This window comes from Juglans regia, chromosome 1, assembly GCF_001411555.2.
Source record: "Juglans regia cultivar Chandler chromosome 1, Walnut 2.0, whole genome shotgun sequence".
NCBI lineage: Eukaryota > Viridiplantae > Streptophyta > Magnoliopsida > Fagales > Juglandaceae > Juglans > Juglans regia.
In genome coordinates, this window is record NC_049901.1 from 39,431,664 (window position 1) to 39,451,936 (window position 20,273).

At 32.1% G+C, this 20,273-nt stretch overlaps 1 protein-coding gene across 1 annotated transcript; it reads left to right on the plus strand.

Annotated features, from left to right (window-relative positions):
* The first annotated feature begins 13,890 nt into the window (after nt 1-13,890).
* On the plus strand, nt 13,891-18,620 carry LOC108992654 (probable sulfate transporter 3.5). The gene is made up of 12 exons (XM_035683514.1): nt 13,891-14,283; nt 14,432-14,639; nt 14,790-14,961; nt 15,786-15,851; nt 15,957-16,070; nt 16,232-16,348; nt 16,425-16,551; nt 16,693-16,979; nt 17,393-17,583; nt 17,720-17,802; nt 18,202-18,278; nt 18,417-18,620. The coding sequence occupies exons 1-12, from the start codon at nt 13,971-13,973 to the stop codon at nt 18,579-18,581; spliced, it is 1,920 nt and encodes a 639-aa protein (XP_035539407.1). The 5' UTR covers nt 13,891-13,970; the 3' UTR covers nt 18,582-18,620.
* Nucleotides 18,621-20,273: the final 1,653 nt, after the last annotated feature.

Consider the following 20,273-nt stretch of genomic DNA (forward strand, 5'->3'; position numbering starts at 1 on the left):
TTTTGTGGTGGTATAGGTGATCATGATGGAGGCATTGACGACAGAAGAGGATTGTTGGGTGGTGGAGCCGGATTTGGTGGTGGTGGTGTATTGATGGTGGCAGCAGAGCTAAAAACTCTTTTAACGTGGTTCATGTAGTAAAGAAATCTTGAAGTATAGTTAACTCTAACTTGGGATGGATTGACCCGTTCACCCTTGCGCCTAATGTTGTCTGCAGAAAATATCTCCTTACGCATGGATGTTGTTCTTAATTTACATATTGCTTGGATTTCTTAAGCCTAACCGTTCATTACATCGTGCAACACTGCAATGCCACCCATGCAATGACTGATATATAGTCATTTTGTTATAAGTTTATGGTCATGTTGACTAAAGGTGTGTTTGAATGTTGAACTAAGTTGAGTTGAGATGATAAAATATTGTTAGAATATTATTATTTATTATTATTATTATTATTATTATTTTAAGATTTGAAAAAGTTGAATTGTTTATTATATTTTGTATTAAAATTTGAAAAAATTGTAATGATGAGTTGAGATGAGTTTAGCTTTCAAACGAAGCCTAAGGCTCCATTGAAGATCATACGTAAGTATGTAACTGATCATCCAACTATTGAGTAAATTGGATTCAAGTTTTGTGTCCAAACTTTGGAGTAGAAAGATGGAGATATGAAATGCGTCTCAGATAATGATACATCTACAGTTTTTTAATATTTATTTTACAACTCGTTTTAAATCAATCAATGTAATTGTGTTTTTTCATTAAAAAATAATTTTGATTTTACATAACTGTCCTTTATTTTAAATAAAGTTAAAATAGTTGCAGAGTACCAATCGTAAATTTATCACTTCTCGTGCTACAATATTTTATTTCAGAGTTAAATTATAATTAAAAGAGTTCACTAAAATAGTCCTTGTGAGTTGTACGTCTCTATGAAAAACTAATTCCTAAGTTTTATTCTTATCTTTTTACTCTTTATATTTTTGGTTTTGGTCAAATTAATTCTTCCATAACTATTCCCTTAGTCAACTGTTAGAACTTCTAGGTCAATACTAATAAATATTTGACACCGGTACATCATATTTTAAAAATTAAAATATACATAAGTAATTCAAAATAAAATAATCGTATGAAAATTAAAAACTTCTAAAAACAAAATTTAATTTAAAATGAATATCATTTTTATGATTTAATCTCAATTTTTTAAGTTTTAAAAATATTTAAACAAAAGTCTAGGATTTAATCTGAATTTAAAGATAAAAAAATGCTAAATATAGTCGTGGAGTATGTACGTGCCACCCAATCTTTTTGAAAAAGAGTGAGGTTTATTATTAAAAAATTAATTTTTTCATGTGGATCCCTATTTACTCACTTTTTTTTAGAATAATTGTGCCGCATTTGTGCAATTTATAACTACAAATATCATTTTTCTTAGTTTAATCAAATTTGAAAGTATATGGAATAAAATGTTTAAAATTTAAACTTAAGAATAATCTATCCTAGAGACAAACCATATAGAATTGAAGCTATTTTAGTATTAATCCTTTATGGCTTTATGTCATAGTGAATTAATAATTATTACGACCAAAAGAAAATAAAGCTGAACCTGTTGTGATCTTCTTATTTGATATAAAATAGGCCACAAATCCGATCACAATGATCATTTATTCGATTATATTGTGGTTAATTGCTTCTCATCATCATCTAATTAGCTCCTCTCTTTTTTTTTTTTCAATTATAGCAACAGATTCTGCTCTTTATTGATAATGGCCTGAGAAGCCGAATCAACGCAACATGTCCAGATTGATAAGCCTTTTAAAGAGTTATCAGCAAGTTTTTACCCAAAAAATCTGGTTATTTAATCCATTATCATATATATGTAGTCTTAACTGGGCCAGAATTGATTCTGCCGGGCCGAAGTTATTTATATAAGATGATGTGCATGATTAACAATATTAAAAGTATATACTATACTTGTTTATGTAAGTTGATGTACATAAACAATATGTTTGGCGTGTTATTAATATAATGAATCCTACAGTAAGTGGTGTGTTACTACCAGACTTGTTAATAGTACAACTCTATTAGTAAATTGGAAGTCATATAGATATTAAAGCTTTTGTTCTGAAAAAGAGTTATGTTATTTACATGTCTGGGTGTAATACACCACTTGCTATGAGAATAATTATACTTATAAAAGAGTCATATACAATACCTTTTTTTTTTTTCAATCTAGGCTACGTTTGAATGTTGAGTTGACCTCAGCTGAGTTGAGTACTTTATAAATAGTAGTGAGTTGAGTAGCGGAAAGAGTTATGTGAGATTCATCTAAACTGAGTTTAAATTGTATTTAGATCTTAAGATGAATTTAATACTTTTTGTGAGAAATTGAAAAAGATTGTAGATCCCACGTATAAAAATATTTTAAGTTAAAAAAGGTTGCGAGTTTCACATGTAAGAAGGTTTTGAGTTGTGATGAATTTAGTAATTTAAGAGTTTGGTATTTGGATTTTAGACTTAACTTAAAGTTAAATTGAACTCAGTTGAATTTGGGAACCAAACACAGCCTAAACTAATATGGCAAACTTACTTTACTATATTAGTGGTAGAGAAAGTCTATACATCTGTCCATTCCCTCACATAAGGTACATGAATTCTGACGTGGCCTTTTTTTTTTTTTTTTTTAATTCTATCTAAACGTGCGTTTAGATAGAATAAAACATTTCGAATACCCCCTCCCCCCGCATTCTTCCTCCCCCCCTCCCTGCGCGCGCGTTCTTCCTCCCCCGCATTCTTCCTCTGTCATCACGTTCTTCCTCTTCACATCTGCCATCACATTTTTCCTCCGGCCTCTTCACATTCAGCACCGTCCAGGACTGCCGAAGCCACCGTCCATGTTCCAGAACCCAACACTTTGCTACAATTTGTACTTGATCTCAACAAAGACATTGGCAAAATTCATTAGGCAAACAGCATCGGCAAAAATACCTTCTACATAAGATATATCAAGGGTACCAAAACTGAGGGGCACTGTGAGTATTGGGGCAAAATATTTTCTTTGAGTCTTTTTTTCAAACACTTGCTATTCATTTCTCAAAGTGGCGTTATCAATCCATATCCTCACATATTTTCAAGCCCAGATTACAATTACAATCATCATAACAAAGAGATACAATTACTCAAAATATTACACAGAATTTGAAAAAATTACCCAGAAAATTGGCAGGAAGCCTATCTCGGGGCCAAGAGATGTGATTTTTCTTCCAGATCAGCGCAGCCCGTTGTTGCGGCTTTGGGAGTCGAGCTCCGTCGAGTTGCCTTCGTGGTAGTGGCGGTCAAGGTCTTGAGAGAGGAAGAAGTTGATTCAGGGAGGGAGAGGCGAGAGAGGGAGTGTCGGGGAGGGAGTTGATTCAGGGAGGGAGAAGCGAGAGATGGCGCGGGTGAGGCGAGAGTGAGGCGAGAGAGGGAGTTGATTCAGGGAGGGAGAGGCGAGAGATGGAGTTGATTTGTGAGAGAGGGAAATGTTTTCGGGGGCGAGAACCAGACGAATTTGGAATCGGACCGGAGGAAGACGAATCGGTTTGCCAGGTGGACTTTCGTGTGGAGTGTGAAAATGGGAACCGGACTAGGAATAGAATTTCTCTTAGTGGTATATATATTTGGTGTGTCAAAAAAAATTTATAAGTTTATTTATTGACACGTGACTTAACTCATCGCTCCATAGAAGCGGCCACTTTATTTAGCATAAAAGAATATTTTATGATTTGGATTTTTTATGGCTAATGCGGTCTTAACAAAACTCATTAATCACATCACCAATTGGGTAACGCCCTTAATTTGCCTATTGACCTGGCTTGAGAGTTTGATTCAGAATGTAAGACAGAGTCGTACGTCGATTACTAATTAAGCCTGCCATTCATGATATATATGGAGTTTGGCTTTACATGTCTGCATGCTTCTGAAAGCAAGACAAATGGATTATTACATGGTGGTTTAAACTGTACTGGTTGCCTTTTTAGGTGATCATATGAAATGGGTGCATGCATGTAGGAGATGAGTTCTTTTGGTGTTGGCTTTCTCAGCGCGCTTGAGGCGTAGGACTTCAAGAGCAGCCTGTCTTGAATGATCTACTACTGTTTTCGAGCACATGACCTCAAAGAGTTTTGACCTTCCAGCCCACCAAAGGTCGAATTCGAGAAAAGCATCCATTTAAAACTAGGTCAGATATGTACAAGGGCGAGTTTGGAATCAAATTAAAGCTTGCATAGATTTTAGAATATTTTGCTCCTAAAAAACTGGTTTCACTTGTTTCATTATAAGAATGTCCGCAAATCTGGATCAAGATCCTGGCTTCAAGCGAGAAAGAAACAAACATACAAATTAGGTTTTAGTACCGCATTTATATATTGAACTCGAGAAATTTACACGTTGACAATAATAAATATTAAATTGTTGGATCTATTTCTTATGATTATCTTTCTCACATGAGACTGCCAAGTTTAGGAAAGAACTTGTGAAATGATTTTTCAACAAATTATGATCTTCCTTGCTCCAATAATACACAAGGCAGATGGCATTATTTTTTGTTCATTTCTTTGATCCCTTGCACTACAAAAAAAAAAAAAAAAAACTGTTTATTCGTGATCAGTTATTTCCTGTCAAAATGACTATTTCCTGCTAAAAGTAGTATGTTTATATCACAAATAATCTATCATAAATGTTATTTTTCTTGTAGTATTAGTCCTCTGCCAAAAACAAATGCTAAATTTAAATATTCTCAGTAAGTACTTTTTTCACACGTTTGCTCCCAAACAATCCCTAACTCTCACCAGCTTATATGGCATTTTCTTGATCAGCTTCAAAGAAATGCATGCTTTGTTCATGGCTAAACTTTTTTGGACGGTGGATGGGATATTGGTGGGTTGCAGAACTTCCACATGATATGATATCAGTGTATCTATGTTGTTTAACAGAGGTAATGGAGGCCACGTGTGTTCCCATTTTAGGGACTTATTAACCTGAATTATTAAAGTATGTATGTAGGTGGATCTATTGGACTTGAGTTGCATTATATCATGATATAATATATATTTAATTAATGTGTGCAGTTGAAGCAACAGTATTTTGGAAAAATAAGGAATAAGTGGAAAGAGATTTGAAGGATATTTGACTCAAAAGTACTTCATCAATTAAAAAAACAGTGGTGGATCAAAGGCCAGGTCATCACCCAACAAAAAATCTCGTTTATTTTTTTAGAGTGATATAAATGAAAAGAAATTGAGATTAAAGTTAAAAAGTTATATAAAATATTATTAAAATATATTTTTTAATATTATTTTTATTTTAAAATTTAAAAAAGTTGAATTGTTTATTTTATTTTATATAGAAATTTAAAAAAATTATAATGATTAGATGAGACGAGTTGAGATGAACTATAAAAACAAATGAGGATTTATTTAAAAATTAATAAATTTAAGTTTGGGTAAAATTTACTCAAAATTAACTTAACTTAATCCCAGTAATTAAATTTATCTTAAAAGTTTGGCTCTAATATAAATTAATATATATATAAATTGAAAACTTGAAAAATAACTTATAACGTGTAATATTTTTTATTTTCCATTTAGTGCAATTTTTAAGTTTACCTTGTTAAAAAATAGAGGGAGAATCCAAAAAAAAAAAAAGAAATGAGACGCAACTCTTTTATGAAGAAACTATTTAATTTATAGGTGTCACGTATAAAGTCGATCAATCGGCTGATAAAGGCCCCACATAAGTTTGATAACTATTGTCCGATCCACCGTGTTAATTAATTAGCTTGTATTAAGACATTTTTCATAGTCAAATAAATAAACTAAGGGACCAAATTCGTTTTCAAATGGCTAGGAAGTAGGATCGATCCAAGAAGTAGACAGAATATTTTTCTTGATCTAAATGTAATAAGAAAATTTGTTATTCATGATCGACCATCATTTTAACCATCATTTTGGAATATCATAAAATGATAAAAGTATGATGTTTAAAAAGATGATGAATAACATTAATACTGATTTTAATATATAATACAGTGAACCTAAATAGGAAACTAGCTAGTTTAACTTGTTTTATATGTGTGAATGGTAATGTAATGATCAAGAACATTAATATTATTATATATATCTAGCCACAACATCAAGGAAATCTTTTTTTTCTTTGCATTATAATTACAACAAGTTTTGTTGCATGTGTCTATTATCAAGTAACAAGAGAAGTACTACTACTACTACTACTACTAGTAGTAGCTAGTCTAAGAATATTTGAGCCAAACTAGCTTAATTTGTTTTATATGTGTGAATGGAGTTTAATTCTAATCAAGCAAAGCCCCGGCCATCATATAGATCAGGAAGAATGAGATTATCTGTGTGAAATATTAATGATGAGATGAATTTAATTTACTTTTGTAATTTGACCAATATTGAAAGTCCCCGCGCTAGCTGATGATACATCTTCCCCATATTTCAAACATCTTCTATGAGCTTCCTGGCAAATTAGGCTTGGACATGAGGCTAGCTAGCTGGTCATGAGTCATCCATGATGATCACTAGAATTTATTTTTTTAAGTTTTTTTTTTTTATTTATTTTCTCTTGTTTTGTACATTTTTTTCCATATTTTGTCACCCAGATTTGAATTAGTTGGCAAAGCATATATGCAATGATTGATGCCATTGAAATGACTGGAAAAGCTGGTGAATGATTAACCACCAAACTACAGTAGTAAGTGACTATTCAGTGATTACGTTTCAAATTTGAATAGATTTATGTTTTTGATGTGTTGCACGACATGACTATGATCACACATTCGAAGTAGCGCCTAGGTAATGCCTCCCCCGGCCCTGATCTTCCAAATTAGCTAGCTAACTGAGGGAGGTTCATATGGCGGCAGTAGTGTAGACGCACACTCTGATTTAACACTCCATTTTGGAAGTTTTGTGGAAGTAATTAACACTATATACTTGTTTTTTAGGAAGTGGGTATCCAAATTCACAAATGTTTCTTTCTTTTATTGTCTTACCTTTCATTTTCCATTGATCATTCTGTCTTGGAAGTTATTTATAATAATTTTCATTATCATGATAACTACTGAAGTAGAGATCAATCGATTCAATATCTTTTGTCAATCGAATATACGTATATGATCAGTTCATTAATAGACTGATCTGGAGTATTTATTATAAGATTTTGTTTGTTTTTATAGATGAGAGGAGATAAATTGAATTGAATTGAGATAAAAATTAAATAAAATATTATTAAAATATATTTTTTTAATATTATTTTTATTTTAAGATTTAAAAAATTAAATTTTTTATTTTATTTTATTTAAAAATTTAAAAAAATTATAACGACTATATATAATGAGTTGAAATGAACGAAAAAGAAAATAATTATAAAAAGATATAAGATTAAATTAAACCATAAGTCAATTGCAGCCAATTGAATGAGGCCGACACTTGGCCCAGCGCCTAATAATTAATAACCACTGCGAGTCGGTCTGCGCGCATGTCCCTAGCTAAATGGCTAAAAATATTGTTTATGAGATCATTTCGCCCCTAATTTATTTTCCGAAATAAATATTCTAAGATTCATATTTGCAAGCTTATTATAATTTCGTAGGGTTAAAAAAAGAAAGATTCCAAAAATTCAAGAATTGCTCCTATCCATTGATTGAATAATATATAATGTAATTAATCAATATTATTTTTTTTTAAGACATTTTTCTTTTCGTAGCTTAGAAGGTCTAAGATTATTAATGCCGCATGCAGCTCAGAACAAACCAAAATACAGTCCCATAATGCGCTAGCTGTCTCCATCTTCATGGCGGCATGCAGGCCAACTGAGGGAGGTTTTATATGGCAATGTAGAGACACCCCAATTTGAACTCTATGATCGTATGATCTGTTCCTTTAATTTGGAGGATTTGAGGAAGCGACGTTTTACATTTTGTCTTTTAATTTGGTAAGTGGGTACCCATGATTTCAATCCATTGATTCTGCCCGACAACTTGTTTACGATCGATACCCAGAAGTTGAGATGAACATTTAATCCATCTTATAAGTTTTGTCGGATATATGGGAGTCCTCTTATATATATAAACTGTTGAGAGTTGAGACTAGTCAAGATCCACAAGCTAATCAATCAAGGGAGACAGCTGCATGCTCGCCTATTGGATATACATCATACGAGACCAGGCCAATACATACACTACACCAAATTTGACTTTTAAGTATGAATGTCTTTTAGGACGAAATTTTTTTATCCGTGACTTTTAGAGATAAAATCTAAATCTCATCCAAAAAATAATTCAAATTGTAATTACCATTCGAGCGGTAATTTATCGTTCGAACAGTAATATTTAGGAATGAATGATTTCGTCCCTAAAATTAATTGTCCATTCGAACATACTAGCATATCCGTTTGAATTGTGTTAATTCCGTTCGAATAGTACCAAGTCCGTTCGAACACTATTAATTTGTTCGGCCTAGAATAATTTCCACTCAAACTAGAATAGTGTCCATTCAAACAGAAATAAAGTCCATTCGAACATAAATATTTTCATTTCAAACAGTTAAATTTTAGTAGAATTTTGTCAGGATTTGAAATGCACTAAATTTTTTGAGATTTTACCGTTCAAACGGTTTATTATATATGTCTGAACTGTGTTAGTTCCGTTCGAATGGTACTAAACCCATTTGAACAGTAATAATTTGTTCAAACTATAATAGTGTATGTTCGAACGAGAATTGTGTTTGTTCCAATGGAAATAGTGGTCGTTCAAATGGGAATAGTGTTGTTAGCTCAAACGGCTACATTTCAGTAAAATTTGGCTGGAATTTAGAACATGCTAATTTTTTGAAATTTTATTGTTCGAACAGTCAACAATATTCTAAAAAATATAAAGCGCTCCTGACTTTAAGAAATTTGGGATATTTTATAGTTCAGAGAGAGAGAGAGACTAGCATACCAAAGATATTAGGGAAATTTTAGGAGTATTCTTGTGAAGTAGGGAATGAGAAGAGTTATTTTTTCTTTCAAACAAATGAAATTTTTTTTTGTAGTTTGAATATGCATTTTTTCTATACTCCACTAATGTTGTTTCTCTTTTTTTTTTTTTTTTTTTTTTTTTATAGGGAATGCTTAGTGCTCAAAAATCACTTTTTTGGTTTGTATTTGAGGTATACTTACATAGATTTTATTTTTGTTTTCAATTTTCTTGAAATATATAAAAGCTTGTTGTTTGCTATAAATGTTGTTTTTATTTTTTTGGTACCTTACGATGTTCTTTATTGTTATAATATTATTTATTACAAATTCTGGATGTTAGGTGTAGGCTTCATGTTTATATTTTGTAGGTTTTGTTCTTGGGAATATTTTGTAGGCTAATATTATTATTGTTCTTGAAAATTTTAGGGATTGTTCTTGACTACAAAGGAATATAAAAAGTTCAAGACTTGAGTATCCTTGAGTTGAACAAATCTGGGAAGAACAAAAGAACTAAATTTTCAAACTTGGTCTGTTTCATTATTTTGCTTTTTTTTTTTTTTTGCATGTTCAAGGCTATGGTTAAGAATTTGTAATGAGTTGTGTCAACTCTCTCAATTAATTTGTTATGGTCAAGAATTTGAGAGGATTTTTTAATGAAGTTTTTTTGCAGCTTTTATATTAATTTTACTATTTTATATGACTATTTTGCTAGGTGAAGGCAACAAATGCTTTTATTTTTTTAATTTTACATAAAAGTATTTGATGGGAGATCCGTTCGCTACAATTGACACTTTTAGTCACAATCGTCATTTCCTGCAAGATAATTTTGCCGAAAAATTACTTTTGCGGCCAATATTTTCACCGCAATAGTTATTTGCGATGTTTTTAATCGTGGCAAATGCATATTTGCAACTAGTTCTTCAAAACACAAATCCATTCAATTATGACTATTAGGGACGGAATTTTCTTTTCGTCCCAAATAAAATCTATTCAAACGGTATTTTTTGCGTTCACACGATTATTATGGATGAAATTTTTTTTGTCCAAAAAAAAAATCCATTCAAATGCTTACGAATGGAAATGACAAATTTTGTCTCAAAAATTATTTTTTGAGACAAAATTTGAATTTCATCCCAAAAACTTTTTGAGATCGACTTTTTGAGACAAATTAGAAACGAAAAAATTTTGTTTTAAAAAAGTTCAAAATCGAAACAAAGAAAATTTTCATCCCTAAAAAGTAAATTTGTTGCAGTGATATTTAGCCAATATTTCCCGGCCAGTACGAGGACACTTGGCAAATTAAGGCAATCATCCCCAATATTGCATGGTTATCTATGAGAAAGAGATATATATATATATATATATATATATATATATATATTTAAATTATTAGAAAAATCCGTTTTTTTTTAATTATTCAATCCACAATCGCTGTTAAGTCCTTCCTCTAGCTCTTGAGTTGTTATGATCATAGCTAGGGTCCAAAGTACAAGTCATAATTTTTGTAGAATATTAGCTACAAGAAATAAAATATAAAATGATTTCCATTTTTTTTATCAATTAATTGGGAATTAAATTACCTTAAAAAGAGTGTACGTGGATATATTATTATATGGAGTTTAATATAAGATTTTACTATTAGCATGTAATATTAATTAATGGTATATACATATACGTACGTATATAAATTATTAATTGGTAAGAGTACTGATCAAATTTATAACTACAAAAGCCATATATTGCATGTGGTTCAAATCAGGCACATGAAGCAGCCACACGAGGCTAAAGTGAAAAAATAAAAAATAAATAAAGCTTGAATAAAAGTAGGTTTTATTAATCGTCCAAAATTTCCATCTGAAAATATCTTCGATCGTGTGCATTTAAAATATTACTTCTTTAATTCGGGTGGGGGGTGGTGGCCGCCTGCGGGAGGGCTGGCCGCTGGGGCAGTGGCAAAATCAATATTGCATGGCGGCTTCAACTACATCTCAATCTGTGGTGAACAAATCATATATAGAAGAATCAATATTGGAGACGCCACATATATAAATATATATATATATATATGTATATATGCATGTATGTGTACGTACCATCCACATTTGCAAGTTTGATAACACGCTAATAATTATTTGCATCTTCAACAATATTGCTGGTCGAATCGAAGATCGATCTAATGTAAAAAAATACTAACAATATTTTACCACATTCAAATTTATATATATATAACATATTATACATGCATAATGAATTTAAGATGATAAATTTATAAATAGTAAATATATATTGATGTGACATAATTGAATTGAAAAACAATGATTCATGTGATATAAACAAATTATTTGTCTGGCCTATAGAGCAAGTAGTACTTGTACTCACTACAAGAAAATTTGACTTTTGTGACTAATTTATTACAATCAAAAGATTATTCGCAACCAATTTTAGTTATAAATAGTCATTTCGCTAGAATTAACTAATCGTAAATAAGCAGTTTTCTTGTAGTGACTATATGAAAATGCATGCATGTATGGACCGCTATATGTATACGTACTAATATCCATGCATGAATATATATATATATATACACAGATATGTATATTAATATGCAAGTTTTTTATTTTTCTTTTTTTTCACCTTACAATGAATTGGCAAAGTTTTATTTACCTAATCATATATACGTCACGACGTTATTGCTTTATTCTTAAGCAATTACGTACGTAGATCATGCTGTCATGTATCTTTGTAACTTCTTTTTTTTTCTTATTATATATATATTTATTTTATTGGCGGGTGAGTTTGTGGTTTGTTGTAGGGAGGAAAGGGCTCGTTTAAGGTGGTACGTAGATTCGGGTATTATTGCCATGACTGAAACGGGAAGAGAGGCCATTGAGCCAAACAGAATGGGGATCAGTATGATACTGATCAAGAGAATTTGCGATGGAATGGCTGATGGAGTTCAGGATCCAGGTAAGGACCATATCTTTCATTTCGTTCCATTGAGTGTATTCAGGTGTGGTAGGTTTAGGGGGGTTGAGGGTGCTCTCAACAAAACTAAGCTTGTTTTTGGCATTGAGTGCTCTGGTCATGGCTTTTTGCCATTTTTGGTAGTTGTCGCCAGTGAGGAGACCATTTGACGAGGATTAAACTTGGGAAATCTAAGGGATGAAGAAGGTAAGGGGAGGGAATGGATGGGGTGGAAGAATTGGCCATAGGGCAGCGTGGATGAATTGGTTTAGGTTGATACCATGTTAAGATACAAGTGGGAGAGATATTTTGCTCAAAACTATACTTTGATTTGTATTCATCTTTACAAATAAATAGATGTACAAGAGACTAGGATATGTTTGGATCCCAAATCTATTTTAACTCATCTCAACTCATTATTACAATTTTTTTAAATTCCAACACAAAATATAATAAACAATTTAACTTTTTCAAATTCTAAAATAATAATAATATTAAAAAATAATATTCTAATAATATTTTATTATCTCAACTTAACTCAGTTTAACATTCAACCGCAGCCTTACATAAAAAAAAGTAGACTAATTTGACTTATTCTTAAAATTAAGATGATTCCTGATTTTGTGCAATCTAAATATGGTGAGATCTGTCAATAGGGTGCATGGAAGGGCCAGGTTGAACCCACCACTAGAATGGATTTTGCGAGATTAAGATGGAATTCCTCATTTTTGTGAAACAATTAATTTGAGATCCCAGATAAATAATCAGTCTTCATGCATGATCGTGATCTGCTAGCTAGCTGTCCTGTCACCAAGCTAGCTAGCAGCCGCTTGTTATTAAGTTTCATATATAAAACCATAATATCCATGATGCAGAGATGATAGATGCATGGCTCGTTAATGAAGTCACGCCACGAAAAAGTAAAATGAACTAAAAGACAACTTGAATTAGAAATTATATATCCAAGTTTGGCTTCGAAAAATTGTCCTACTGAAAGTCTTAGCCATTATTATTAGAAAACTAGCTCGAAAATATTCGAAACCGTCATGATTCTACATACGATCATCGAGACAGCTTTCATAAACAACTAGCTAGATCTTTTTTTATTCCTGATCTACAGCTCGTCATATGAAGGGGAAAAGTAATTCCGTCGACATGAAAGCTTTCAAATTTGGCTATCATGACAGGTAAAATAATTCATTCCTTGCATGCATTTCGACATATATATGAATGTTTTTAAGTACTCTAGCTAGCTCTTATTAAAATTAATTGAGGTAATTTTGAGAAATTAATGGGTATTCTCTTTAACTCATTATACTCATTTATTCTTACCTAAACTCCCAATTAATATATAAGAGAGAATTGAATTTTCCAAATAAATTATTTTTTATCTGTTCTATATATTATCTCTTTCCATTCCTTCCTCCCAAACAATATATATTTATATCTTTGAAGAAAGGAAAGTTGGGTGAAAGATGTTGGAACTTAATTAGCACCGATTAATTAGGTCTAAATTAATATACTGTAATTAGCAAAATATTTTCAGTTCATTATCTTCTTTTTTTCCTCTAATTCCTCGAGACAAATGCATGGCTAGCTTCTTGATCTGTTTTCAAAAAATTCCACTTGAATAACTATAGTAGCAGGTTAATATATGCATGCATGGACTTGTGAAAGGTATTTTTAGTTTCTAAGGCATTTCCTCTCCTGCACGGAGTACATGAACTCAAATGAATAAAAAAAAAAAAAAACAAAGGAAAAGCCTTAATTGAAATTAATATAATTATCTGCGTCACTCTCATGACTAGCTTGTCAAATTCTCCTTATCCATTCGTCACACTAGTTGTATCATTCTCCACTATATTTGCCTATAAATCCATAACAAATTCTCCTTACTCTCGCCAACAATCCCCTCTTACTTCTCTACTCTCTCTCTCTCTGATTTCTGATCTCTCACTCTCCACTTAATAATTTTACTTGTGGCCTCTATGGGCACTCGTAACGAACCTGAACACCCGGTAAGCTTTGCTCCCCCTAGAGGCTTTTCCACCGTCTTGAAATCGGATCTGAAAGAAACTTTCTTCCCCGACGATCCGTTCCACCAATTCAAAAATGAAAAACCCTCTCGCTGTGCCAAAAAAGCCATACAATACTTCGTCCCCATCTTCGAATGGCTTCCCAAATATAATTTACGTTTACTCCGATATGATCTCCTGGCGGGCATCACCATTACTAGCCTTGCCATCCCCCAAGGAATCAGCTACGCCAAACTCGCATTCCTTCCTCCCATCATTGGCCTCTGTACGTAAGACCTATAAATATATATATATATATATATATTTATATATATATTTTTAACTGGTTCAAGTTCTGCATGCAGTTGAAATTAATTTAGTTCTACTCATAAAAAAGAAAAAACTGATAGATTTTGGCCATTAATTTTTTGTAGATTCTAGCTTTGTTCCGCCTCTCATATACGCTGTTTTCGGGAACTCGAAGCATATTGCAGTGGGAACCGTAGCTGCATGCTCATTGCTCCTGCAGTCGACCCTTTCAGATGTGGTATCGCCAAAAGATGATCCGGCATTGTATATCCAGTTAATTTTTACTACAACTTTCATCACTGGTATCTTTCAGACAGCTCTAGGTTTTCTGAGGTAAGAATTAATATAGAGAAGAAGAGGGACTGTTTCAAGTTTTTTTTGAAGGACTATTTCAAGTCTGTACAAAATATAAAAATAAAAAAATAATTATAATTACCTAGATGTTGGCCGTTGATTACAAGTTAAAGGTGAATATTTCTGCAGGTTGGGAATTTTAGTGGATTTTTTATCGCATTCGACGATAACTGGTTTTATGGGAGGGACGGCGATAATTATCTGCCTACAACAGTTAAAGGGATTTTTCGGAATGCATCATTTCACGACTAAAACAGACGTCATATCTGTAATGCATGCAATCTTCGAGAACAGAAAGGAGGTTTGTACGCAAAAAAACACCTAGAAACAAAAGTAAAAGGATTGATCTTGTCTGTTTTTTTTCCCCTCATCCAAACAGGGCTTGAGGGCTTTGTATCTGCAAGTTGGATCCCACGCGCATGAACTCATGAATTCATGTAGTGGTTTGTTACCTGAAATGAAAAATAATAAATAAGCATGCAGTGTTTTCAATAAGGAATTCTAGATAGCTTTTCTTAAAATAAGGTTTTCATACAGATCACGTGAAAATTCTCTTAGATATAAAGCCTGCATGTGTAACACAAAGTTCATGTCGTTATTGGAAAATTCTTTTTGAAAGGTGTACTAGCTAGAGAATTAGATACATAAAATGAATCCTTTATAAGTACTAGATTTTATAAATTAATTAAATACCTTAGATCATGAGTTTTTTGTAAAATTTTATTTATCTTGTGTTCATTTTTCTAATCTGTTATCAATATTTGAGTTAATAATGATACACAAATATAAAAGGTAATGAATTAAACTATTTTTTATATGGTATTTTAATTACTACCGCTCTAATTTCTATGATATTTTTAATTTTACTGTTTCTGATGTTTTAATATCATTAGAGAAATGTTACTCACAAATAATAAAAGGGTAAGGAATTATTTTGTCGTTGTAGTTGGATATCGATCTCTGAGAGCCCTCGCCATATATATTGCACCATACTATTGTAACATGATCATGTTCTTTTGGAATATTGAAGAATTAATTAAGGAAACACGAGCGTTAATAAACAATACTAGTTATAAGTGGTCTTATAAAAAATGATGATGATGGTTGTATAATTTTCTTTGACAGTGGAGGTGGCAGAGTGCAGTAGTCGGTGTGACTTTCCTTTGTTTCCTTCAAACAACTAGATACGTGGTAATGCTGCTCTCTCTCTCTCTCTCTCTCTCTCTCTCTCTCTCACACACACACACAAAGAGACTTTGCAATATATAGCATTGACGGTCAAGCATAAATTTGCAGAAAAAAAAGAACCCAAAGCTATTTTGGGTGTCGGCCATAGCTCCAATGGTGACCGTTGTAGTTGGATGTTTGTTCGCTTATTTCGCTCATGCGGAGTACCATGGTATTCAAATTGTAAGTGGCTGGCCTACTTTTTCTTATTTTAATTTATCAACTCTATTTTTTTGTTTTAATATTCCTTTCAGTGATACAGTTAGACTATATGTTTTTCTCTAAATATATATATATATATGATTTTTTTTTTTTTTTTTTTTTACCTTTTACTTGTCTTTTAGGTGGGACATTTGAAGAAAGGAATAAATCCTCTTTCAATCAATTTGCTAAACTTTAATTCTAAATATCTACCAACGTTAATAAAAGCGGGGATTACAACTGGCCTTATAGCTATGGCCGTAAGTACTCTGATCTCTTCTATAAATTAATATAATTTCATTTAAGGCTATTTATAAATAAAAATAATTCATGCAGGAAGGAATAGCAATTGGAAGAAGCTTTGCCATTATGAACAATGAACAAGTTGATGGGAATAAGGAGATGATAGCTTTTGGCTTTATGAACATTGTTGGGTCTTTCACTTCATGCTACTTGACAACTGGTGTGAAATTATTATACATCCATACTTAGTCGATGATCTTTTTCTTTTAATTTTTGGTGAAATTAATTTATATTTATTCAGAAATTTTACCAAAAAAAAAAATGGTGTACGTTTAAATTAATTTATGCGCTCATGATGCAGGACCATTTTCGAAAACTGCTGTAAATTTCAATGCCGGATGTAAGACTGCCATGTCAAACGTAGTGATGGCGATCGGCATGGGGCTGACGCTGCTGTTCTTGGCTCCTCTCTTTAGTTACACCCCTCTGGTTGCTTTATCTGCCATTATAATGTCTGCCATGCTTGGACTCATCAACTATGAAGAGGCTTATCACCTCTTCAAGGTCGACAAGTTCGATTTTATCATTTGCATGACTGCCTTCTTCGGTGTTGCATTCATAAGCATGGATGTTGGCATCATTCTTTCGGTAAGTTTTTATGAATTCAATAAGAGAAATATTTTAACCACACAAAGATATTTTACGAAAATAAACTCACAAATTGACTAGATTTAATATAGTACATTAGATTATAAAGTTACCAACTTTATTATAAAGTAAATTTAACGTATTATGTGAAGTCTTGTCAATTTTTATAGGATCTATTTATAACTATAGTATTACTCTTCATTCAAGAATACATAGCACTTTATTTTCCATTGAAATTTCTGGTTTATTGTATCTTTTTTAGTTGCTAATTAATTGAGGGTCATCATGATCAAGTAATTAATTAGATAGTGAGTTTTTTCCAAAGTTAATCCATTAATTCTCTAAATAAAGTATCAAACAAAAAGTATCTTATTAATTATATATTGAGTTCCGTGTATAAATTGTTCTTTCAGGTTGGACTTAGTCTAATTAGAGCACTCGTATACATGGCAAGGCCTGCCACTTGCAAGCTTGGAAAAGTTGCCAGCTCAAGTGTGTATCGTGACATTGAGCAGTATCCAGATTCAACGAACATCGAGGGCATCCTACTTCTACAACTTGGTTCCCCTATTTACTTTGCCAATTCCACCTACATCAGAGAAAGGTGCGTACGTAATTCATGTTTATATATATTAAATAAGTAGTTGTCAACTTGTCACACACACAAGCACACTCTCTCTACAGTACCTTCAAAAGGGTATGGTTCAATTTATGAATTGGTCTGCTTTGATTTTGAGTAGGATCTTGAGGTGGATTCGAGAGGAACAGGCTGTTTCAAATTCTGAAGGAAGTAATCTTGAGAATGTTTTATTAGATTTGACAGGTACGGATCAGATCAACTTCGCCACTATATCATCCTGAATAGTTTATAATATAATTTTAAAAAAATATTACAGTCACAAAGAGATTTTATAAAAATAATCTCACAATCAGACGTGATTTAATATGATCCGTTAGATCTGCTTTACAATAAAAATAAATTTACAATCTGACAAATTATATCAATTTATGAGATTATTTTTATAAAATCACTTTGTAGTTAGAACTAGCTAGAACACGGAAACACTCTCTCTCACTGATCATATATATGGTAAGACTTACTAATTTTAATTATTATTTTTTTTTTTTACAAATCTAATCCTCATTATATATGTCAAGAGTATATATGGATTAACACTGGCTTGTATGTGATCAATTGAAATGTGTTTGTCTCTGAATACAGGGGTTACATCTATTGACATGACGGGCATCGAAACGCTAACTGAAATACGTAAAACCTTGCAAGCATATGACATTAAGGTAAACATGATACCACGACCAGTACTCGTTATAAATAATTAAGACAGATTTAGACGAGAGATCAGAAAATTAAAAAAAAAGTTATAAATAATTAATTGAAGCTGCTTAATTATTTATTTATTCATCCATATTTTCCAGATGGCAATCATAAACCCAAGGATTAGGGTTATGGAGAAGATGATAGCCTCGAAATTCGTAGACACCATTGGGAAGGAGTATTTCTTCTTGTCTATAGATGAGGCAATTGAAGCATCTCGGTTTTTGCTTCGCGAGTCGAAACTGCAAATCAGATGTAACTCCTGATCAGAAGACTCCTCTTGTATACGGTGATATACAATATATGTATATATATATATATATATATATATATATATATATATATATTGATAGAGCCGGTTATGTAGGGTTAATTAGTGTAAAAGGGTTTCCTTGTTTTTGTTTCATGTAAAATTAGAAGTTTGAGGCGCTATTCATGTATAATTACTCGTCTGCAGAAATACAACTGTACTAAAAATTATGTTGAAAAGTACTAAATAGTTTTGTTGGTATATTTTTAGAGAATATTAGATATTATCTTTTATTTTATTTATATCCAAACTTTCATTTAATCAAAAGAGCAATACATACTGTTTTGATCAAACCAAATAGCATGATCAACAAAAGTAGGAACATTCTCCTCCCAAATATGCAAAATATCAACAACATTCTAAACATAACGAGCTAGTCCATGTCCTTCCTCGTTTCCCATACGATTAACATGTTTTATATCTATCTCTTGAAAATGTTGCATCAAGCTCTTAGCTTCCTTAATCAAATTTCCATTTGTTGAGTAAGAGTCTTGATTAGCTTGTAATTCTTGAACCATGAGCAGGCGATCACTCTCTATAATAAGTTTTTGAAGACCAAGAGGAATACATAGCTATAAGCCTCTTAATAAAGCAAGTAGTTCAATGGTGGTAGCATCTTCAACCTCATCTTCCAACTTACTAATTGCAGCTATCACCACTGTACCTCTGTCATCTCGAAGTATCATACCCACTCCTGCTTTCCTCACATAAAAAAATACAGCCCTATGAACATTTAACTTGAAAAAACCGCTTGGAGATGGCTACCAACGACATATTCTTCCAGCCACTTGAGATGAAGAATTCCTTACATCATTAAAAAACTTTGTGCAAAGACAATGCATGGTTGATAGCCTAAACTGGTTCTATCAAAGTCTTTTTCATTTGCATTTTGTTCGCCTAAACCATGAACTTCAGCTTATTAGAAAGAACAATGTGAAATTTGCCACTTTACCTCGAGCCATAACAAATCTAATAACATCAATAAAATCCATATCTGAGCTTAATTGTTCCATTATTGGCACAATTTTCTTCCAAACCTCACTCACAGAAGGAAAAATAGTAAAGCATATTGAACATCTTCCAAAGCAGACTTGTAAAAACAACAACTAGTTTCCACTTCCACCTTCTTCTTTCTCGGATTACTAAGTGTTGCCAAAATATCTTTAAAAACTTTCCATGCAAAAGTTTTGATCCTCCTTGGAACCTACATCTGCCAAATCGTTTTCCCCATTTTCTTCTCCTCTACAAATGTTGAACTTTCCCCACTACTATTATTTTTTTGGTCTTGTATCAGTCGATATGCACTTTTAATACTAAAGTTTCCATTTTTTCCTTAATCCATATCCACATATTGAATAGTTGACAATCTTATTTTGAGGATATTGCAGCAACTATTGGATTGAAGAAAGCTCTAACTTGCTCCTCCTTCCATGCTCTTGTATCTTGATTAATAAGAATGTCCACTGTTTCTTCTACAGAAAAATCATCCCTTCTTTCCAATTCTTGTTCTAGAGTGTTATGTCCTAGAATCCACACATCCCTCCACATCTTTATATTCTCTCATGTTCCTATTCTCTATCTACAACCTGCTAACAACCATTTTTAAGTCCCTCTCCATGCATAAGAAGGATTTGACCCTAGCTTATAC